This window comes from Astatotilapia calliptera, chromosome 19 (genome assembly GCF_900246225.1).
Source record: "Astatotilapia calliptera chromosome 19, fAstCal1.2, whole genome shotgun sequence".
Classification (NCBI taxonomy): Eukaryota; Metazoa; Chordata; class Actinopteri; order Cichliformes; family Cichlidae; genus Astatotilapia; species Astatotilapia calliptera.
The window spans coordinates 1,346,599-1,372,216 of record NC_039320.1 but is presented as its reverse complement, the minus strand read 5'-3'; the positions used below and the strand labels follow the sequence as shown (position 1 = coordinate 1,372,216).

General features: G+C 40.1%; 1 protein-coding gene across 4 annotated transcripts in view; it reads right to left on the bottom strand.

Annotated features, from left to right (window-relative positions):
• Nucleotides 1-25,618, bottom strand: part of ppp2r5eb (protein phosphatase 2, regulatory subunit B', epsilon isoform b) — a 51,213-nt gene that overhangs the window by 15,861 nt on the left and 9,734 nt on the right. For 3 of the 4 annotated variants that reach the window (XM_026151045.1, XM_026151046.1, XM_026151044.1), the window contains exon 2: nucleotides 24,964-25,124. In XM_026151045.1, coding sequence (XP_026006830.1) covers nucleotides 24,964-25,124 — 161 coding nt within the window. Of the gene's footprint in view, nucleotides 1-13,136; nucleotides 13,933-24,963; nucleotides 25,125-25,618 lie in introns of those variants that run through there. The other variant, XM_026151047.1, reaches the window with a different exon arrangement.

Below are 25,618 nucleotides of genomic sequence, written 5' to 3'. Positions count from 1 at the left end.
AAGAAATTCTGATTCATCAGACCAGGCCAGTTCTCACATGCCCATCAGTGCTTTTTATAATTTCTGCTGCCATCACCTTTTATGGTGGTGGACAGGCATCTGCATGGGCACCCTGACTGCTCTGCACCTATGCAGCCTCATACACCACTGTGATGCACTTTGTGTTCTCACGCCTTTCTATCAGACCTTTTTGGCTCCCCACATGCATCAATGAGCTTTGGTTGCCCATGACCCTGTTGCTGGTTCACCACTGTACCTTCCTTGGACCACTTTTGACAGATACTGACCGCTGCAGAACGGGAACACCCCAGAAGAGCTGCTATTTTGGAGATGCTCTGACCGAGTCGCTTAGCCATCGTAATTAGGCCCTTGTCAAATTCGCTCAAATCCTTACACTTACCCATTTTTCCTGCTTCTAACACATCAACTTTGAGGACTGAATGTTCACTCGGTCCGTAATATATCCCACCCACTAACAGGTGCCATGATGAAGCGATAACCATTGTTATTCACTTCGCCTGTCAGTGCTCATAATGTTATACGTGATGGGTGTATATCTGAGGTTCATCACCCCAGTGGCATCAGAAGAGAGCTCTTTCTTAGCCTCTGTATTTTATGTTTGGCTGTGTATGCGCCTGCAAGCTGTAACAATATACATTATTATGTAGTCCAATTTGTTGCACATCGCAGCAAAAAAACAAAAACAAAAAAAAATGTTCTTGCTTGCTTTGTGTGTACTCCTGCACTCTTTGGTGTGTATGTGTGAGTCCTTCCTCTCAGTACAGCAGTGTACAGTATGCTGTACATCATTACTGTAATTACCCGCTTCACAATTCGGGGTCGGATTGTGTTGGAGAGCCCGGGGCCTCGGAATCCTGCAACTCTGATTCTGTTGAAGCATGTGAACAGCCTTAAAGGAAGCTATTAATAGACAGATAATCACAAAGGACAGAGTAATCCCTCCACACAGACAAAGCGAGGGGGCATAGCTAAACGGCTTGGAGCTGGCTGAGAGACTACCAGGGTGAATGAGGGGAGAGAAGCAGAGAGAGCTAGAGACACACTGTGCATAAAAATGTGTGCAACTGTACTTAAAAGTATGCGAGAGAATAAGCGCGCGCGTGTGTGTGGCCTAGGATAACCCAGAAACCACCCTGATATTGCGCGCACACATATAATCTCAGTTAGGCCCAGAAATCAGCACAAAGAGCAGCCTGTGGTGCAGCCGTATATGAAACCTCTGAAAGGGGTCCCAGAGAAGGTTATTCTCTGTGTGTATGTACATCAGAGTGGATATCAACAAGTAATCTTCTGTAAAAACAGCCTAAATGATGGAGGGGGAAAAAGAAAAGAAGAAGAAGAAGCAGCAGCAACAAACCAACCGTATTCCATCAGCATTTTCTAGTAAGATAAAACTTCAAATCTTCACAAAGAGTTGAAGGTGAGGTCTACTAAATACTTGTTCGGTCAAACTAACAGTCCAAAATCAGAGTTTATGTTTAGCACTGATGATCAAATTAAATAACTGTACAATGTGGAGCTCCCTGAATGCAAAATAACTATGATGTTTATGGTTCCACATTTTTCATGCCATGCTCCCCTCTCCTGTCTGCCTCCTCACAGCCTATTATCTGTAATTTAACCACAGCAGCAGCTAACAAATATTGTCATTATCCATTGTAGTCACTGGGTCTTCAAAATGCCAGAAAAGGCTTTTAAAAAGTCCTGTGCGAGTTGGCAGTGCATAAGGTGGCATATTCAAATTCCCTGCACTGTCAAAAGGCCAAAAATATTCAGCTTAGTAAAATAGAAAAAAATTTAAATGTTCATATTTAACAACTGAAACTGGGGGACTTTTGGCTTCCTGGCCTCATTAAAAAGAAACATATCCATCCCTCAAAATTTTCTCTTGTAATTTCCTTTCAGTAATAATCAAATTATTTATTTCTCAGCTACTGTCTGCTTTTTTTTTCCCTGTAAAACATTACGGTGTTAATTTGAATATGGGAATAAAAATGCATTCAGAATATTGTAAAATAATGTCATTCTGAGAGCAGAGTAGTGGGACAAATGCAGGAGAGGGTCCATTCATAGCCATTAAAAGGTTACACTCCACTGCAGACTGCCACGTTGTAGCTAATGCTTCCTATTAAAAATGATCAAAATCATCATGAAGGATAACACCACACATTATCTAGTTAAACATTCAAACATATACCAGCTTCAGTCAGACCCTTCCAAGTTAACCTGTCTCTTTAAAATCACATCTCTGTGTCGATGCAGAGGGCGGAAAGTGATTTTAACGCAAAGCCGCAAAGCAAAAGGACGAAAGGATAGAAAAACAATTACTTGCCCACACACAATCTAATTGTATGATTAACCACAATAGCCCCATTCAAACAGCCAAACCCACTCACCTTCATGGGCTGCATAACCCTACTACCAATGTTTGCAACTGTAAGCATAACTGATGAAGTTGATCTCATTTCAGAGTGTATATAGTTTCATATATACAACTACCCATATCACAAAGGGCTTTTTACTTCTACCATGCCTCTTTATCCCCAAATCCATTTAGCTGGTACAAATGTGCTCTGTTTTTTCTTTAATCCGCCAGCCACTCTGGACAGTCGATGAAACTCATGAGCGTTTAGCGGTTGCTGATCCACACTGTCAGTCTCTTTGAGCAACAGCAAGCCATGATTTGTAGGATCGGAATGACAATATGACTGCAGCAGAGGCTAGTAAAACGTAGGCTGCAAAAGAAAATAGTTGGAAGGAATACGCCTGCATGTATTCTGTTTTTTCTTATATATCTAGACTTGCTATGTCTGGTAGCTTCAATACCTTTATGATGCTTAGGTCAAGAACAGCTTGGTTTACATTTGTGGTTAAGACTTGCAAATCGAGAAAACTTTGGGGGCACTTTTAGAAATTAATACTGGCTATCAAATATAAGTCAAAACAGTTGGTGCCCATGGATTAGCTAAACTTATTTCAAGCTTTGTAGGTGGGAAGTACACTGACCAGCATACAGGGACCAGGAAAAAAGAAGAAGAAGAAGGAAACCCTAATGCACAAACACTCACAGCTTCTCTGCAAGTCTAACTGGGGCTGAACGATTATGGAAAATAATCTAATTGCGATTTTTTGCCCCAATATTGCGATTGCGATGCGATATGCGATTATTTTTTAAGGTCTTTGTCTTCTGTATTATTAAACAAAGACAAGCAATACATCATATAGTATGGCCAATACTATATTACATTAATTTTAAACTGTTCTTTCCTGGAAGACAGACCTCTGTTATGATGACATGAGGTGATGCATGAATTGATGACTGACATTTTTATTTAACTTCTTCAATCACAACAGTATATTTGAACATACACAATAGTTTATTTTTAGCTTACAAACATCTGAGCATAAAGTGCTGACAAGGAACCCTGGTGTAAACATTAAAATGAAAGTCAGTGCAATGTGCAGATTGCAGAAATATACATAAACAAAATCAGTGGCTTTACCACACTCAGTTTTTCGACATCTGTGAACTACTAGACAGTCATTCAATTAAAAAATAATATTAAATAAATAAAACTAATAAATAAAAAATACACACATCTTACTGATCTCTGCAGTCAGTAACATTACACATAAAGTGCAAACATAATAGCAATTGTATAAACACACACACAAACACGCCTTTAAAGTTTAAAGGCGTGAAATTGGATTAGCTAATCAGAAGGCTAGTTCTGATTAGCGTCACCGCTGTCTCGGTGGAGTTTAATAAACTCGGCCGTCTGCTTCTTGCTATCTAAAATATAACCAGACACTGGTGTAAATTCTCGACTGTCTCATACTTCTGTTTAATAAGTTTTCTGTTTGACGTTTAGTCAGCTGTGTGAAAACCAAGGAGGAACCCACCCGGGGGATTAATAAAGTTTTATTTTATCTAATCTAATAACTTTAATCTCAGCCAAACCGATTTACTCACGAACAAACAAAACACTGAAAAAAGCCCAACAATAACATTTTTAGGTTGTCTAAGTGACTTATATATTACGTTTAACCCGAGCAGCGAAACTCCGCGGTGATCTGAAAATGATGTGCCGGGAGTTGTGCCGTTCTCGGCCGCATCAGTAACCCTCGAGCTCCCGGCTAGCTGTCGAGCTGGTGGGTAGCAGACGCCTCTGAAAATGTCGAAGCACTTTTGCAAATATGGGATATCTTGATAAACCGAGCAGATATTTGATGTTTACACAGCTACTTTCTCGCCTGAAAATATGTTAAAAGTTTATTTTGTGACCCAGAAAGATTAGTATGAGTAATTTTAAAACTTAGTAGCGGCCGCCATTGCTGGAAACTGGAGTTTGGCTGGGCCGCGCTATGAATTCTGGGATATGGTAGTAATTTGGACAGCCTTCGGCGCGTCGCTGTGACGTAATCGGTCTACAAATGCGGCCTCAGGAGGATGCAGCCCATGAATTGTATAATATAATCGCAGTATAATCGCAGCCTTTGCGGTTAGAAAATTGCACTTGATCATGTCGCGATATTATCGCAAATGCGATATATCGTTCAGCCCTAAGTCTAACACAGACGAAGAACGTGATCTATTAGATGCATGCAATACAATGTTAAATACAACATTACATGACCGTCCCTGTTACACCATCTAAAAAGGCGCTGTAAGAAGTAATCGTCCATAATGAAATTCTGACAAACATAAATCAATAGAGATTGATATGCTAAGATTTTATTTCTCTAATTCAACCATTTAGTCCATCTGAGTGAAAAATCCTCATACTAAGTGCTGCCAAAGCTTCTAACCAACTTCATTATCACTTCATTATTCAGCCTCAGTCTAAATGACAAAATAATAAACTCTCTCAGATTATCAGCAAAGGCAAAAACAAGCACTGCACCTGAAGTCATTTGTGTTGTCAGCTTCTAGATTACTTAAGTAGCCTGAGAGGTGTTTATTAGTTAAATAAACTGTAAGATTTATAGCAGGGTGAACATATTTACTGCACTCCTTTCTGTTCCCATTTGACTCACAACTTCACGCAGACATCATTAGACAAACAGACCTTCAGCCACAATAAGAATATTAGACAGAGGTTTTGAACACTCCACAATACAGATGTGAACTTCATAATCCAATGTTTCAGGGGTATCAGTCTGGAGTAACACTGTCATATTCAATTGTCCAAATGAATCTTTCTGACTCAAAGAGCAATTTCTTTAGAAACCTCACAGACTTTAACTCTGTGTCCTTGAAAGACCATCAAGCATGATGGTAGACACTAGGTCACAGAACTAGAAAAGCTTCACAACTTCTTGCAAAGCAAACTGCTCTCATATCAACGAAACTATTCTGAGATACTTTATGAGCGCGGCTCTGGCCTGCGGAAACACTGATGCACCACTCTGGCTTCAGCCTCACCCTGATTTTCTCCTCCTCCTCCCTGCCCTCTTAGTTCTGTTCCGTTTCTCAGCTTTGGAAGAGACTCTCATCTGGGCTCCCTGGCAGAGGAAGAGAGAAGTCGGTGCTGCTTAATTAATGGTGGAAAAAAACTTAACTCACAGCACGAGAGAGCAGTTGGATGTCTCGCTGCAGGAAATCCTATAAGTCAGGCTAATTACATAACAGCATGAACCTATTGAATGAAGGGTCAGAATCCAGCAGCTTACATTTGTAATTGTCTATTTAAAAAAAAAGCTTGTAAAATCTGTTGTTTAGTAAGCTTATCATTCAGCCATTTAGCAGAAATTCTGAAACGCATGCTCTAATGAGTTGGCAAAAATAGTGACTCTGCAGTGGAAGCAAGCAGGGCACAAAAAGTGTTTGGTTTTTTTCTCCATCTACCAAAGCATGGCATGCCTTTCACATTACAACAGCATCTCATCATTAAATTTAGGGTGGTGGGTGAATGAAACAGGGGAATTTTAGCATTTAGCAAAGGTGATTTCAAAAGCAAACAGTCATTTCCTCATTAATAACATGAACGAACCGAGATATTAAGACTAACAAGGGAAAATATAATGTTTGTGCCCACAGCTAATCATGTGAGTGATGACGTCTGTCCTTGGAACAAGTGAAGTTGAGCTGAAGCAGTCAACTGTTTCCGTGTGGCCTGCGGGTGAACTCCGCATGTTGACGGGGTATAAATACAAAGTGGGGCACGGCTACTGGGATAAATATACACAGAAAACTAAGGCTTTAAGACAGCGGCAGGTTTGGAAACAAAGAACAAGACTGAATCAAAGCCTTTGGTGAAGAAATCCTTTGGAACAAGAATAAAAATAAATACAAACAAAAACAATAAAAATGTGTGGGGAAAATTATCTCACCCCCTCACTCTGATATGAATGAAAATGTAATATCGATTTTAGCACAATTTAGCGCGCCAATAAAATTTGAGGAGACTATTGAAATGCTAAGTGTCTCAATACTATCCTTCACCATCTTTTAGATTATACTATCGTCCGTGCAGTACAGGAGAGACTTTAGTGGAAGTACAAATCTAGGAGGGGAATCATAGAAAAGTATCAGGTGACCAGGCGGCACACTCTTTAAGAAGAGTACACACACACAGACACACACAGTGTAAATGGGAAAGTCCCTCATCTCTAAAAGCAGTCAATGTGTGTGACCGGGTGAACAGGCTTGAGTTACAGCAGGAGAGAGAGAGAGTAAGAGTGAGAGCAAGCACAAGCGGCTGCAGCACATGGGCATAGTACGAAGGTTAATTTGCAGAATTAGTCCTGTGAAAGAGAGAGAGCGCTCTATGTACACACACACTTTGTCTTCTGCCAACGCAAACAACAGTCATAAAGGTATAAACAGTCAGGACTGCAGATAAGGAGTAAAGGCAGACATACCCTCTGATGGAGGGATGCTTTGGGTGTGGCCTTTGCACTTCTTGCTTCTGATTGTGGCTTTCAATTAATGTTATTTACGCTGATAAAAAGGTGTTGATTCTTTATGGAGAGAGATTCGCCTCAAAAGGGTTGCAAGTGTGTGCAATGGGATTCACAAGCATTAGCTAAGATTTACAACTGTGTACAATGGTCTGTGTGTAACTTTGGAGGAGTCACACATGCATGCATCAATCCACACACAAATACAAAGCAATCTGACCACGTGTGACTCCACAAAAGTTACACACAAATCATTGCACAGAGCTGTAAGTCGTAGTTTGAGCTTGGGAATCATATCGTTCACATTTGCAACCGTTTTCAGGCAAATTTCTCTCCATAATTTTTCAGCCCCATCCCCTTTTAGCAATTGAGAACAAATAGCCAGTGAGAGAGGAGAAAACAGGGATTAACTATGCCTCATCAGCAGCTCTACAAAAAAATGACAATTTTCACTTTGTCATCTCCAAAAAGAGGGCAACTAAGTGGATAAAGTGCTCAAATACTAAGCTTTTAACATTGTCAAGCCTGTATTGTTTTGCAAAATACTCTCTTTGCAAACAAAAATAGAAGAAACTGCTAGTTTAAGGGGACCTTTTATGTTCATTTTCAGATCTATAATTTTACTCTTGCACTCTGCTAAAGTAGCTTTGATGATTCATGCTGAGCCATGCTGACTTGATAGCATCATGAAGATGCTGCAAATTTGTCAGCTACAAATCCATGACGCAGTTTTCTACAGTTCTAGGGGATGAGGGCACTGTAGTCATAAATGGATGGACATGGTCAGCAACAATACTCAGATAGGCTGTGTCTAAATGATGCTCAAACGGTACTAAGAAGCTCAAACTGTGCCAAGAAAAAATCCACCCACACCATTACAACACCACCAGCAGTCTGCGCTGGGATGGATGGATCCACGCTTTCATGTTGTTTATACCAAATTCTAACCTTACCACCTGACTGCTACCCACTAATAGTAGTGCCAGTTACCCCAAGGCAATGTCAAATCTGGCTTCAAACTTCAGCAAACAAAATATTTATACAACTGTTTAAATTCAAAAAGGAACTGTGTGTTTTCAGTCTCCCCTTTCCCAGCATTCACTGCTGTCAATACAGGGCCCATGAGCCAAAGAGGTTAAACATTACATAAAGGATTAAAGTGAGATGAGATGATAAATGCTCACTGTCATAACATCTGTTCGGTTTTGGTCTTCAAACCAGGACAGACGTGACCCAGCAACATCAGCTGTCAATCCCAACCTCAACAGGAAGCTGATTCACCACCAACTAACAGATGATCACGATGCTGGGCTGAAATGAACGCAACTCAAGTTAAAGGGCCACTGTAACCATGGCAACCAAATCAAACAAAGGCTGAAATGGTTCAAAGTGCTGCTGCTTAAAGCAATTACACTTTCAATGCAGAACTGAAATGTTCCTTAGTTTCACCTGTATAGAATGGCAAATGGGCAGTCTCCTTTTCTTTTTGGACATACCTCCCTGACATTTCACTATACGGACAGCTTCCTGTCAAATGGTACATGTGGTTTAAGGATCAGATAATTCCAGTACTTCTTATCACATTCTGAAGGAAGATGAGGCACCAAAGACATGGAGGGAGGCGATCATTTCAATTATACCACACACAAAAAAATTTAAATATATAGAGACCAATTTAGGTACAGGAAGACCTTGGATAATTGATCAGGTGAATTAGGAAAATATTACAGTAATTAGTAAAGATGGCAAAAGGCCTCTCTCCCTGAGACAGCTGGGATAGCATCCAGGCCCCATTTAGTTTATTAAATGCATCAAAACTTTGTAAAACTTGCCAAATACCAGAATTAAAATTAGCAGGCACCTCAATCAGAATAGAAACCCAGAGAGGGGTTGCCAGCACGGATGCCCACTTAGCCCTACTCCATTTGCTTTGTACACTGAACCCCTAGCACAGTTAATAAGGGATGATGCGAAGCTAAAAGGAACAATGGTCAGAGACCTTGAACAGAAGATTTGTTTATCTTTTTGTTGTTTGTAACCACAACAAAGGTTACCATTCCCAAACTCATGTTTCTGCTGAGAAGATTTAGAACTTACTGAAGCTATAAAGCACATGAATTTCACAACTACACATGCCATTAATGGGAAAGAAAACTCTATATAGACAGCACACTGGGAGCTAAAACCAAAGGTCACAGAATGGTCATAGTGAGAACTGATGGGAGGTTTAAATATTGAAATTAGATTGGTATCGATTCCTAGCGTTCAGTTTCGTCAGATGGAGAACTGCACTTCTTCCAGGAAATTCATATAAAGTTATGGCTCAGGTACTTTAGAAATACAACGTACTTTAATAGTAAGGATGGGAATCAAAGACTTGTTCTTGTAGAGAACTGGTTCTCAGTAGACCAATTCCTTGGAATCGTTAGTCTGCCTGTATATCAATCCCGCTTATCGGTTCGTGCACTCTCGCTGCAATCAGATGATTTCAGTTTGTGTGTCAGTGGAGGAAAACAGTGGATATGGACATTACTTTTATTTTTATTGCATAAAAGGGTGGGAGCTTTATGGTAAAATAAAGCCTGCTCCAGAACAAAGATGCATCGTACTGTTAACACAACTTCAGCTTTTTACAAGCACGTGCACAGACAGCATGCTAAGGCTAAGCTAGCCAAGAAGGCAGAAGGATGTTAAAGCTGAGTTAATGCTGACCCCAGCCCAGCACTGTGATAAAGTGAGCTGCTGCTGAACTTCAACAGGTAACAAACTGTTGACTAATCAGGCTGCAGCCTCTATTTCTACCTGTTCATGTGTCTGCAGTAGAATCACGGGGACGATCATTTTGAAGTCTCTTTGTGTTGGTTTTCATCTTTGCTTTGTGTTCATGAACACTAAAAGAAAGATCATATTTGTGTCCTCATTAGGATAGGAATTTGTGTTGGTGTGTGGGGCTGTAGCCTGCAGGTTTATATTGTTAAATAGCAATTATGGTAATGTGTGTTTCAGATCATTTTACCAAGTAACATGAAAGTAACGTAACAAACAGTAGTATAACAAAGTCTTTAACCTGGGTGTAATTAAGTATCGTACTGCATTACTTTTAAGAAATGTGTTCTGTGTAATAATTACTTTTTTGAGTAATGACCCCAGTAATGATCACAACCAAGAGGGGAAATACCTTCAGCATGCACAATGACAATCAATAAGGAAATCAAAAATGAATGGAATCGATAAGTGATATCAATAATGGAACTGGAATTGCGAAATTCTTATCAATTCCCATCCTTATTAAACAGTAAAACCAATAATGAGCAGGAACAAACTTCTTACTAACATTATGAATGGGGGAAAATGAACTAATAAATTGAAATCTAAATGGAAGAATGAGTGTAGGGTTTGTATTTCAGACGATGACTGGCAGAATGTGCGTACAAACGATCTAAACAAGCAACGTGGAAAGTAGGACTCAAAACAATCTGCAGATGTATGGGATTTTTCTAATCAACAAAATAAATGTACATTGCATCAGAATAAAGGGATATAACCACTCAGTGACCATTGCATAATCATACTCAGTAGGTGAGAATAGTAGTCTAAATTTAAATGAGTTGATTGTGATATTCATAACCAAAGGGCAGTCCAATTTTCTCCTATAGAGTATTTCTGGAGGGCTTGCTGACTTCAGCTTATTCCCCTTTTTACCCACAATCTAGAGCGTGCAAATAGTTCATACAGCTTTGTTCATATTAGCTGGGTCACCTTTACTAGTTATTCTTAATCTTCTACTTACAGAGGGCATTTCTAACAGCTCACTGAGCTCAGCAGCAAAGATTGCTCTCTTATGGTCCAATGCCAGAATACAGCATGCATGAATGAAAGGTGGGGGCAATGATGTTGAGATCACCAATCAAATGATCAAAATCATTTCTTTTCAACAAAACAAAACCAAAAACAGAACTACAATCAGACATTATGTGATCTAATACATTCTGATGTTTCCTTGTTTGCAAAGGATTTACATGATTTGGATTTACATATCTTCCCGAAATAAAGTTGTACATACAGTACAGGTAGCAGGGTAGGACTGGTGTAATGGAAAAACCTGAACATAAATATATATTCATGACCCAGATACAAACTCCCTGTGCCCCTATCTCTGTGTTCTCAGGTCTCATATAAGAGTTCCTGCAAGGCGCCAGGACGCTGTCAATCATTAACACATGCACTTGTCCTGGGTAAACTTTGCTCCCGACTGCTGCAGCCAACAACACAACAGATGGCAGGGCCATGGAGGCCCTAGTCACTTTCACTCAATCACTCTGATAGCACTGTGTCACAGGTACAAAATGCCTGAAATATATTTCATTGTAAAACAAATGCAACTTCTGCTACAGATATAAGAAAAGGATAAATGGAACAGCAGTGCAGCCTACCCGTCTGAGGTTAGGTTTGCAGACCCTGCAGAGTTCAACTTGTATACATGACATATAGCTATCACAGTGTGCATAAAGGTTTCTATCCCTGCTCATCCCTGCTAATAATGCTTGTGGATAATGAATTTCATTTTGAAATAGCAGCTAAATATGCATAACAATGTTTTAAACTACCTCTGAATGAATAGTACCTAAAGTGGTAGGTAGGTTATGGGCTGTTCAATGCAGTTAGCATCAAGCATCAAGCCAAGGTCAATTCATTAATATAAAATGAAAGTGTTACCTAAATAAATAATCCAAAAAAATAAATAAAATAAAATAAAATGTCTCGAGACATCAGTATTCAGTGTAGCAGCAGTATTTCACATAACTGAAAGGTCAACTATTTGGACCGGCTGACAGCTGATGTGTCATATCAAAGTTTCCTTGAGTAAGACTCTGTTTTGAGAGCATCAAGTCAAAGCCTGAAAACTAAAATCTGCTCTCTGAGGCAGCAGCAGAAGCAGCAGCAGCAGCAGGGACGATCACCTGGGATGGTTCAGACAAAGACGCTCTTCACGAGTCTAGGTTAGAGGGCCAGGATGCTTGTAGATCTCACATAGCGGGAATTCCAACAGCTGTTAACACCAACACAGCACAAGACAGGAGGTACCCATCCCTCACCTTAAGCTCTCTCGCTACCCGCTGCTGCAGTGTTTTCCAAAAACACAACAGCCACGTCAGGAATTCCATCAGCACTTTTTGATAGGCCAAGTTCAAAAGGCAGGTTATGAAATGTTAATACTACATGTGTGTAGTACCATTTCTACTACCAAGTAACAAGAGAAACCTCAACACAACATCAAAACAATGATTAGTGCCTTTTTTGACAGTTACAGGATCAAGAAAGTCAAGTAATTGGTTTATTAAGTTTGCTGGAGTTATACACAAAACTACCACAAGTCCATTAAGTTTTGATGCCATCCGATTTTAGGATGACCAATGTGAAAGAATCAGGGTTATATCGCTAGCCAAAAAAGAAAGAATGAAAGAAACAGAAGAGATAGAGGTGATAAAGACAAAAAATGTTTCAGACTTCAACTAAGATGTGCCAGGGGATCACTTCTTTATATCCTCCAGCTGTTATAGCCGAGCCAAGGGGAGTATAGCATGTAATGGAGGACTACCAGCTGTGCCCCTGGCAATGATCCAGCAGGTAGACTTATCATGGTATAGTCTACATGTATCATACTTGATGTGCTACCCACGTTTATTAGACCAGTGTTGGATAACATGGCCTTAAAATGCAACACTATTCAGTTATACAGTATGTTGATATCTGAAGTGTTCTGCTAGTTCAACACTTTACAAACTAAACTCTTATTTAGCCACTAAAAATGTTATTGAACAATCCACATCTGTAAATATTATACATGTGCACTGACCTAAGCTTAACAATAATGCAGATGGAAGTGCAGCAGCACAGCTAACACCTGCTATGCTACAAACTCAAACATTCCACAACCTGTAGAAGAATGTTTTCACTTTCAGGATAAAATGTCCTCCTTCCACCAGCGAACTTTCCATTCTCCTTTCAGCCAGCAAAAACACTCATCTTCTGTTACCATTCCCATTCCATTTTAAGTCTACCTTTCCGTCTGTCTCACACACACATGACAGGCTAGGCCGGCTGGTATCGGCAACAGCCCTTGACAGCAGAGGCTAACTTTAACACTCAATGCTCATGGGCTAGCAACTATGCACTCCCACACAATACTCACACATAAAACTGTCACTCACTTAATCAGGTTTCCTCTCCCTATTAGGAACCAACAGCAGAAACCGGCAGTCATGGACGTCACTATGTGAGCTGGTCTGAGTCGAACATGTGGACAACAGAAGTTTTGGGGAACCCGTGCTCTTGTTGTGGCTCGTCTGTACCGAGTCGGGCTGAAAAAAAAAATGTAAAGAGACACCTCGCAGCTCGGGTTTCTTCTGAGGAGAGGACGTGAGTGGTGGGGGACGAGGAAGCACGTTGGTGGGATTCATTGGCCGAATAGAGAACAGAGGCAGCCGCAAAGAGAGCTACTGGAGGGTTGTGCAGAATTCTACATCTCCTTTTAATTTTTTCTCTCTTTTTATTTATTTTTTTTCCTTTAAAGACTGCTGTCCAAGGATAGGTCAGAGACAGACCAGTCCTCCTACGCCAAGTGGACATGAGCTTAAGACATGAGGGGAACCTAATTTGGGTTGAAAATGTCAAGGACACGTTCAACCACAGGAGAATATAGCCCACGTTAGCCTGCGGTTGCTGTCAAAACCAGATATAGCCATTAAAAGGCTTCTATTGTTATAGTTTTTCCTATTTCTACTACAGCAGCTGTAATTAGAAGGAGCTGACTATAAGACATCAGCGTGGCATGAGAGGAAAGCACCTACACGAGAGCTGGGAAGAGGAAAAGGACAATGTGCAGGAGTGGGAAAGGAATCCTGAATCCTAAAGGAATTCTCTCCACACAGCAGTTAGAGGGCTTCAGATCTGCTGTAGTAATTCTACTTCATGGACTAAGCTCAACAGGCACAGGCAAGTGTTAAAACAGCAGGTGAAAGGTCCTTTTTGTGCTCAGACTAGAGCTGGGCGATATGAAATTTTTTCATATCACGATATGTTTTTTTCATTTCAGGCGATAACGATATCTATCACGATATAAGCCAAATAACTTGTAAGAATTTGTAAGATTTAAATGTGCCGTTGCTCACAAGTAAAATGTGAAATAATCAGCAGCTTGTTCTTATTTAAATATTTATTTCCCATAATAAGTTCAACAGGGTAGATGTACTTAAGGAACATGAGACTTTTTCAGATAAATAAAGGCAAATATTGCAAACTACACAAAAGGCAGCCGCTAAAGCGTTTAAGTTTCAAAATAGAACAAACGAAACAGACTAAATTGTCAATTCCACTTAGAAACAAAATATTAATTCTAAAAATAAATCTTAGTTTGTTTTACAGAAGAACAGACAAAACTGACTAACTTTTGTCAATATCAAATAAACTGAGAACTAAAAGGAAATTCTCAATCTCTCCTTGTTGTATAGCTTAGCTTTTCAAACAGTTTTAACAGTTACTTTAGTCTGACAAAAGCCGAATGACGAATTAGCGCTTCCAGTTAGAGACTGAGGCTACGTCCACACGTACACAGGTATTTTTGAAAACAGAGATTTTCCGTTTTCGTTTTAAAAAATAATCCCGTCCACACATAAAGGCAGAAATGAAGGAAAACGCTGCTATGAACATGCCAAAGCAGCAGGTGGCGCTAGATTCCTAACCGTGCAGAAATGTTGGCCAATCAGAAGTCTAGAAGCCTCGGTGGGAAAAAGTAAACAAAGCTGGGGCATAGAAGCAGAACCGAGTCGTATGTGTGGAGGGACAGTAACTGTGTGTATATGTAAGCATTTAAACACTGCAGAGAGTAGAATTAACAGTAACAGTATTGTAGAAATTCATTTCACCGAAACAATAACGTGGCGCACAGTGTGACGCATGCACCAGTTTATTGTATTTCCAGACTTGTTTTCGGCACGTTCGACAATCTCTCCGGCATTGGAACCATCATCGGTTTTCTCTTCGGTCACGCTCGGTTGATTTTTCTAGTCGCACACTCATTTCCTCCATTACCCGCTGGCTGCTTCCCAAACAAACACACGTGCGGCTTGGCACTTGTGCTGTACGTAATAAGTCACGCGACGTGACGCTGAGGCTGTGATTGGTTCGGCTCTGCGCTACTTAATTTGGATTGGCTGACCTTTTTTTTTTTTTTTTTTTTTAAGAGGACAAGAGCGGCGAGGTCTATCGTGATAGCTTAATTTCTCTATCGAGTAAAAGTTATATCGCGATACATATCGTTATCGTTCTATCGCCCAGCTCTAGCTCAGACTGACTGAAAATAATCACTTAACCAGAATAAAACTGATGAGACAAAAGACATAAAAATCAGTCACTGGTTCGTTTAAATCTCAATCTTATCTGCCGATGGATTGAAGGCAGTCAGCACAGTAAATATCAATTCATGAATCAGGACATCCTTAGTCATTTTAGCTCTCAGGAAAAGGTGAATGTATTAAAGTTTCAGCGTCTCTAACTAGCTCCTTTCCCCAACAACATAACATTAGAGGACTCTTATGCCTTCCTGCAGGTGACCCACCAGGCTGATCACCACTCTCTGCCTCTGCTTATTCATCCTGCCTCCTTAAATGAATGTAGCCAACTGTAACAGGAATGTAAATTAGATTATATAATTCTGTGCATATTTACAATGTCACAGCAGTATCCTTTAACTGGGTAACTTGCACGCTGGATGCATCCAGCTAAAGGGATGATTTTGTTGCTATGCCAACTCTGACAGTAAGTGGGGATCGTGCTGGCAATTTTTTTCTGCCTTCCTCTTGTGAATGTTTATCACGTTGGAGAAAACTTTTACTACGCACAAGCACAAGTAGCAGCAAGCTGAAACTCTTAAAGTCCCCAGAGGTCTGCAGAGAGCACGAGCTGTGTACCGTTTCCAATTTTCATTTCAATCTTTTAGAGGAGGGAGCAGTTGGCTTTCTATTTAAACTCTATTGATTCAGAAGAACCCGGCTGGGTCGTCATTTTTTACATTTTTGCTTCGCATTCACAGTTATGCAGCCCAGCCTGGGAGATGTGTAGTACAAATGCAGTCTTGTTTGGGAAGATTTAGCTCCTTGCTAAAGGGCAGTCTGCCAAGTGGAAGCTGAGGAGCCGAAAGCAGCATCATTCTCAGTCTTTTTTGGGATGTTTTGCTAATTAAAAGAATGAAACCAACGACCTCCACTGTCTACAGAGTACAAGCTGTAACTGCACATGCACCCATTCCAAATCAGGACACTGAGCCTATGCAGGCTTCTTCAGTTACACTTTATTCAGCTTGCACGGTTTTGAGTGTATAGTTCACCCAGTCACATTTGGCAGTTACTGTTTGTTAACTAATAAGCTAAAATCATTTATGATATAGCATATATACCCAAAGATTGTTCTATTAATTATTAGACTTAATGTCAATAACAAGTTATTATTTTCAGACATCAAAAAGCCAACAATGTTAGCAAACAAGGTGAAGAATGGCATGTTTGTACACGTCAAACACAACATTACTGTTACTGAGTTTCTCCAGTATACATTTGTTTAATTTGGTAAATATAGCATACACCCTGAACACAGACGCTCAGTTATTTGTTCTACACAAAGATACGCCAAACTACATCGTCAATTAACTATACAGCTTGAAGGGAGGCGTTGATTTTTATTTTTAACATTTTGCTATGTGAAAATCTGAAGAAGCAGCTACATTCAGCTGCTTCCTTATTCACAAGGGGCCGTCACAGCGGGTATCTCCGCATGTTTGATCTGGCATTTTTACAGCGGATGCCATTCTTGAAGCAAAACTCAAAGGAATATGCGTCTCCTCTCGGGATCGAACAGGGGATCTTTTTAAAAATGTAAAAATATGACATTTTTATTTTTATTCATGTCGGATGTGGTGTACACGGTGCACAAGGTGCACACATTCTCGTGATCCTGTTAATCATTACAATACCGAGAAATGTGTATACCTGCAGAAGACGGGGTGGTGTCATTCACCGGGTTTATTGTGAAAATTCCTGGCAGTGTGCGTCATCCTTTCCCCTCCTCCCCAGGATTCCCTTGAGGAGACAGTGTCTTACTTGTCTTCCTCTAAATATCCAGGAATGAGCCTGCTGCCAACGACTGGATTTATGTAATCCACCGTGCCTCATCAAGACCCTGCTTGTCACTTCTGGCTCAAGTCTGACCTGTGCCTGCAACTGACCCACAAAAAGGAGCAGGAGAAGGAAATGGAGAGGGAATACGATATGATTTGTGCATCCTGATGATGTGCTTTTGCAGTCTGCTAAACCTCTAAAGTCAGAATACACTAGACCAGATTAACTCCCACCTCTGCTACACACATGTACACCTCAAGGCAGGAAGTAAATATAGAGAGCTTATAGAAATAAACAAGAAAAGTAGGAAATGAATCATAAAATACGCACCCCACAAGACTACACGAAGGATGTGAAAAGAAGAGAAAATCATGAAAAATCAAGTAGCAGGAATTTCAAACTCAAACTTCAAACAAATAGGAGACATGTCTTCAAGGCAACTAAAACAATCAAAAACTACAACATAAAAAGACAGAATAATCTTTAAAACAGTACAAATGTATACAAATGTATAATATATATGCCCCAGTTCTTTCTCTGAATGCTGGTCTAAAACACTCCCAAATGGTTTGAGTCATGGTGTGAACTCTGTAAGCCAGTTAATAAAATACAGCATAGTTGCCCAGCACACCTCTTCCTGGCAGTTATATACTGCAGAGAGATTAGAGGTAGAAGTGCCTGTCAGTAATTAAACACACACACACACACACACACACACACACACACACACACACACACACACACACACACACACACACACACACACACACACCGAGCGGGGCCAACAAATGTCAGTCCTTGTGTTCGCCACCTGGAGGCCACAAATGCATTATGATCATCTGACGCTGGCTCTGTTTGTCTTCAATGACTGATTTCATGTATTAACTCAATTTTACTGGTTGGTGCCTTAACACTGGGCTTTTGGTATTCGTCACAGAGGGCCTGCTGTTTATAGTGTAAAGTTCAAAACAGACAAATGGAAGAGACAAACTTAATCCTTGTTCTTTCACTTGGTTTAAGTGGACATATATGGGAGTGGAGGGAGGCTCAGAGGTTGGTGCAGTCGTCTTGTGATCAGATGGATCCAAATCCTGGGAAATAAATGAGACCGTCCGGGTTCTCTCCAAACTCAACGCAGCTGTATGTTTGCATGTAGACACCAGCTCACGGTGAACCAAAGGGCACACGAGTGTCATCAGTGTGCTCTATACACCAATGCTGACAGTAAAGCTGGTCTGAAACCTCTTTGATGTGTTCTTTCAATCAGCTAATGCTGACAAATCACAAAGTGCTGAACCATTCCTTAAAGTCTATGTAAACTAACAATTTAAAGCTTTTTTTTTTTTAATTTCAGTGGATTCCATCTACATTAAGACTCATTCAGTATGTACAATGTGTAAAAACAGCCACAGTCAACAGTTAAGCAAAACTGTGTCAAGTCACTAAAACTGTCACAATAAGTCTTAATTATACTGTGTTGTGGACAGGGACTGCTAAAGGCACGATGGCCGAGCTGTTATTCCTGTTCTACTTACACTGCCTGGGGTGCAACGTAATGAAAAGTCTCTGCAGACAAGTTCATGCAATCATTTAAAAAAAAAAAAACAAGCAGGCATGCAGACGTTAAGACCCTTAAGCCTACCTTCTGATTATGAAATGTTACGCATGTTATTTTACGCAGACACACGTGGATGCTCAGGGACTTGCAAATGGTCTTTAGTCTTTACAAGCTAACAGCAAACATGAGGCTCACATACTTGCCCAAACCATTTTTCACAAAATGTGGTGCAAGAGTGACATCTGAATGAAACAGGAGTCACTGACTGATGGGTCTAAATAGCAAGCTTAATTGTTGAAATTTCCTTTAAAGCCAATACTTGTGCTAACTGGCTAATGCTTGTCAAGCGTATGAAGGAGGCGATCAGGGCTGGGAACAGAATGGCAACATTAAAATGTGTTCCCGGCACAGAACAGCTTGATCACATCGCAGGGTTGAGCCCATTGATACATTCAATTAATACTGTCGTTGTGCTGACATTCATAATAAATTAAAATCTGCAAAGCCCTAGTTTCACATCATGCCTGCACATATAACCGACACTTGCAGCACAGACGTGTCAGGGCGCGCACACGGGTTCACACCCGGACTTCTGTGTGTGCTTTAAAGTTAATGTGTGAGCTTGGAGCCAGTATATGGATCCATCATAATCATCATCAAAGAGCGAAAACAGGAGGACATGGATACTTCTGACTGTGGATTGACTTTCAAAATCAGTGTGATTTGACTGTATCTGTGCTGACCTTTTTCCACTGGGTGTTATCGAGGGACAATGAAGAGGGCAATAGAGACAGATAAGGCACAAAAAATATAAATATATAAACTGGACGGATTTGTAAAAGTAAAGGCCACACAGCGAGCGCATTGCTGAACTGCCCAAAAAAGAAAAGAAAGAAAGAAAGAAATTAGTCCAGTGAAATTACAAAGTCTGTGTAATCGGCTGCATTAAGAATCAGTATAAAAACAATCTTTTTACACAGACACGTGTTTAATGCAGAGGTTTCTGTCTACTATTGCAGGGTCTTTACCTTACAATATAAAGCACCTTGAGGCAACTGTTGTTGTGATTTGTATTATATAAATAAAACATAAATAAAACTGAATTGAATTGGTGCAAACCTCAGGAGGTCCATGTTACTGAAACATTTTTTTTTTCTTTTTAATTTTCCCATGAGTCTGTGCTCAAAGAGATTCTGAAGAGAATCCAGTATAGAGGCAGGAGAAAATGAATAACAGCAAAAATTCAAATCCATAATAGGTAAAGAGACCGTCCGGGGCTAAAAGTGGAGCTCCAGTGGAGCTGCTGAGGCAGTGGTCAGGAGCAGCAGACTGTGATTGTACTGAGGAGGTGGGAAATGTGTGGATGTGTGTGAATGCAAAGTGAACGTGTGAAACTGAACCATGGAAGTGTTGAAAAAGACGGACGGTGTGCCGGCTCAGTCACTGAACCACAAATAAATACAGTAAGACTGTAAAATAAACCACTGTTAGCTGTTTACATACACTTCATTGGTCACTATTAAGCTATGTCTGCACTAGCCCACATATATTTGAAAACGGCGTATACGTCTGAAAACGCTCCGCGTCCACACTATCGTTTTCATAGTTGTTCATCCACACTGAAACGGGTGAAAACGCTTACGTTCCAGTACTGCGCATGGGTGAAACGCAATACAATTCGACCTGCCTCATTTCTGTCTGCTGTTTATTTACTTTCCAGCTCTTTGAAACGTTGCTGCAAAATGTCGAGGAAAAGCACAGAGTTTTTTTTAAATGGACCAACAATGAGGTGGAGTTGTTGGTGCGAGTAACACAAAAGTACAAGGTTGCAAAAGCGAGCGTGAATTAAAGAACTTGAAGAAAAACTATCTGGAGCATGTACACACTGATATTAAATCTTTAATAGAGCTGTCAAAATTGAGAGCAAACAAAACAACTGCTGTGTAATGCCCTCCACTATCTTAGTTTAATTGGTCACATGACTGCATCACATGACTAAAATATGTCATCGTTTTCGAAAAGGCTCCGGGTTCGCTGTCCACACTGCGCCGCGAAAATAGAGTTTTCAAATGAATCTGCTTTGGAGAGTGTTTTCAAAACGCTCCGTTTTTCCTGACTGAAAACACCGTCTCAGTGTGGACGGAAGGCCAAAATGATGCGTTTTCAAACCAAAACATATTAGTGTGGACATGGCCTTAGGTACACCTCTTAACACAGATATCTAATCAGCCAATCACACGGCAGCAACTCAATCCTTTCAGGTATGTTAGACATGGTAAAGATGGCCTTGTTTAAGCTTAAACTGAGCATCAGAATAAGGAGTGGAAAAAAAACAAGGTTATTTAAGAGTTAAGAGATTTGTATCGTGGATTTGGTGCCGACAAGTAAGCAACTGTGTGATGTTATCGTGTCAGTATAGCCAAAAACCTGAGAAGTGTTTTAAACAGACGGTGAAAACGCGTCATAATTATTACTGTGGCAACTACGCTGTCAGTATCAGAGCTAAACATGCACGTCAGTGTTAAAACATTTTGATAAAGTACTGGATGTGACTCTCTTTGAGGAGATACAAAATATTAAAAGACTGATCAAGTCAATAAGGACATCATTGGTAAGGACAGGTTTAATTGTAAAAGCATTTGATATTTAATTGTCAATGTAAATCCCAAAGAATTTATGACTGTTTAAAGAACAAATTGCATCTGGGTTGTCACTTTTAAAAAAGAAACTGACTCACAGGTTACTGGGTATGGTTTAAATCACTAATCGTATCAACCACGTACTCGAGGACCTGAGGTCACACTGAGTGGTGCTGCTGTTTAATTATCAACCTACTCTATCAGATGATTCCAGCATTTTTTGCAGTGGTGGTTTACTGGGAGGACAACAGGACAGAATTTCCTGAAAGCAACCTTTTGAAGAAGAAAGCAGAGCCTTTTGCAAAAACAGTACAGGAAATATGATCCGCTGTACACTTGCTGCTTTTTAACGGCTTCACTGCACAAAAACACTTGAGAAGGGGGATTCCTCTCTGACACCATAACTGTGGTTCCACACACTATGGTTCTAATTGTATTTATCACTGAAGCTGTTTCTACACATCAACAGTCTCCTCTAACCACCACGTCCCTAGTTCAAAGTCTGTGTGACTTCCGATGTATTCCAGAGAGGGTAACTCCCACCGTGAATTCATGGCGACTGAGTGGACGTCATGTGTCCCACCTTCAGCATGTTTTATTTAATAATAATAAGAAGAAGAAGAAGAAGAATAAACTTTATTTATAAAGCACACTAAAAAACCAAGGGTATACCAAGGTGAAGTTTAGTCTGCGACCTCACCTGAAGCACTCTTACCTGCTCTGTTTCTTGTTTTTTATTTCCTAATATTATCATTGGCCAGGTGGATTTGCTGTTCTGCTTTTCCAAAAAAGGAAATGAAGCATGGCTTTCTATTAAATTTAGTTCTGCATTTCTTTGAAACATTTAGAACTACCCTGATGTTTTTGCTTCTCTCTTTAGCAGACAGACTATACCTCTTTACTAAAAATATCTGCAGCTCATGGAAACCACAGTAATCAACACAGGTTTGGAGATCAAGCGTGTTGCTGTGTGCTGACAGAGTCTACATATACAGCACAGGTGTCACTGAATATAAGCTTCTATGAGATAAGAGAACAGAACCATTTGACAGTTAGCACAGAGATTATGATTAACTCAGTGCACCAAGTGTAGTAACTTGTTAGTTTAATGTGTAATAGACAATGACCTTAACATAGTTTTAAGACAAGAGAGCCTACTGTTATCTTCAGCTGCCTTCATCAGTCACTTCTGCCTCTTCCTGCATCCTGAGATGGAGCTATGAAGTGACTTTCCCTCAGTCTCAGAGAGGAGGAGGATCTGTCTGGTTTCTGTCTGACAGCATTCCTGCTGTCACTACCAAACCACACCACCACACTGTTGTATTTACTCAGGTGAAACGTCAGTGTAACACATTGTGTATTACTACACCCAGCTACATAGCACAGATGCCTTATTCACTTAGCATGTCACAATGCAGGTTAAAGTTATATGAGATGTGACGTTTGAACACATTCCATTACTTATTAATACACTGAGACTCTTTATCGAACAATTTAGAGAAAATGCCCTTATAATGCGGCATGATCAAAAACATACATATGGGTGTAGATCCGTTTAAATCGATCTTTGCCAGTTCCTCCTAACCTGAGCCTCTGGACTTTCTCAGCGGTTCTATGATAACTGAAAATGTATCCATGTTTCCAACTTTAAACTTGAAAAAACCTCTTGCTTAAACAAAATGTGAGGAGCCAATCTCTGTTCAAGGCAGTTCAAATGTTAAGTCCATTTCATCATGACAGCCAAATAGCTACATATAACAAGAACAAGCTTAGGGTATATTATTATTAAACCATTTGAGGAATCAGAAGATTCCTCATATTTTAACCTATGATCTTCTTATTCCTCACATACATCTTGCATTTAATGAGAACATCTCTAGACTGATTTTTTTAGCCTGTATTAGACATTTGCTGATATAATGGTATCGCAAACTTATAATGAATGAAAACTCAAAGTAAAGAAGAGACGGGGGAAACACCCTTCAACTCTGTTATGACTGTTGATGTCACACAGCGTGCCAAACAGAGGCCACTTCCCTCTTGGTAAGACACATGCTTTAAAACCCACAAACTCAACAACCAGCTGACCTGAGCAGAATCGGGCAGAGCAACTGAGTAATCCATGACTACTTGTGACAATAAAATAAGATTATTTTTAAGGTGGACTGTCTTAATACCACAGTAAATTTTAGAATGGGTCTTGTATAACTTGTACAGGTCGTCCTCTAGCACCAACCTGCTCTCTGCAATCATCGAAATGATCTGCCTGTCTAGACATGTCACTAATAAAACACTCGCATACAGAGAATAGTTGGCATAGAAAAGCAGCTGCATTCAAACAGAACTAAACCAACCAGACTATACAGAGCAATGCTACTAAATTTGCCATCAATGGGCAGAGACAAAACACAAATTGAAGGTGAGTGTCATGATTTAAAAAAAAAAAAAAACCTTTCTGTTTTAATGAGCCATCTACGCTTAAAGCCCCTGGAAGGTCCCCCTTTTACAAGCCTGTGTTGTGCACTTAAGGTAGGAACGGTGTCCACACAAATTATTCACAAGTGAAAACATCATGCAGTTGCTTATTTTCTGTCAGATACACTACTGGTCAAAGGTTTTAGAACACCCCAATTTTTCCAGAGGGGGGGGGGGGGGGGGGGGGGGCGGGTGCCACACCCAAAGCCCTGAAAACCCTGAAGAGAAGTTTAACACTACCACGAATGAATCTCCACTTCACATTTAAGACATTTTACTTACCTAAATATCAAACTTCATGGGTTTACACATAACTATCATCTGCTCTGCTCAGCTTGATTTTAACTAATCAGAACAAATCTGTATTCTGAGTAATTACTGCTGTAGCCGCTTAAGCATAATGGGGGAAATTTGCCATTTGCTGGCTTAGTTTTCACTTGGGGTGGGCAGATTGATACAAATGATCAATGCTATGAATACCATCATTGTTATTGGTATTAGTTGAATACCTGTGTGATGTGATCGATAGCCTACTTTCATTTAATTTCTCTGCTGTATGTTCAGAACATTAGTATCATTTCATCAAAGAGTAGACGTGCACATTTTATCCCCTATTTCTTTGCAAAAAAATACTGCAAACTGTGTGCGTTTATGGAGGCTATTTGCTAATGTGGCACTGTCATCAAATTATTTAACACATAAAAATGTGAAAAAGAGGAAGTCCCTGAAAGAGCCTCTGACTAGTGTAACAGATATAGAGGCAAAGCATATCCAGTTAGCTTATATAGTGGTGAAAATAATATTCCAGTCATGACTTATCAACTGTTGGATCTTCAGCATTAGTTTATGTTGATTTCGAGTGCTCATCACAGCTGTTATTTCAGCTGATTGATTAATGCTAGACTAGCCTATATCCAGACATTTATATTACATTAATTTAGTCATTAATTTTGAAAAAATATACTTGTGAAATATGAAAATGTCTGAATATAATAACACTTGTGTGTACATTACACGCAATGAAACTGAGTCAGTGAACCAGGGTTCAAATTCAGTACAATTAGATTAACAGAAGCAAAGCTAGAGGGGCCTTTTAGATGTTACTTGTATTTGATTTGGTCATCATCCCTTGTGCCTCTCACCCCACAAACCACAGATTTCTCTCACATACACGCAAACATGTGTTTCTACTTACCCTTGAGCAGGGGCAAGGGCGTGAGCTCTATAGGTTTGCCCTGAGAGCGGAACTGGGACGAACTCTGCGACCGCTTCTGCTTGGCCTTCCTGACAGACTTCCGTGAAAATCCGTCCACTTTGTCCACAGAGGGAGCTGTGGTGGCTGCCGAGGACATAGCCCTGTTGAGAGAGACACAGGAGGGGGGGGGGATGAAGTCACATTAGACGTGTTCAGAAAGCTCCAAATTTAGAAAGCCAAAGTGATTAACCACAACACTTTTTCATGGGACAGTTACATTTCATAACACTTTATTTGTGATCATTTTTAATGTCAGTCATCATGCTGCTGGTGCCGTCACCGCTCACTCCTCCTCTCACTTCTCAGCCAATTGCACGAGCTTGTGTTGATAGCCATGTGCTTCAGTGTGTTGACATCTCTCGAAATTATTTTCAAATTTACTGGTTTGTTAATGAAATGTAGTGATTTGTCCAGAAATCATTTCTCTCAAGCTCTGATTTATTCCAAGAATTTCAGCATGGAAAGCAAAAAAAGAAAATCTTTAAAATCATATAAGAGATCAAATAACCCCATCTTAAAACAATTATTTTTAAAAGTAACAAACACACACATATATAAAAACAACCTATATTAGTGTAATGCCAGTATTGGCTTT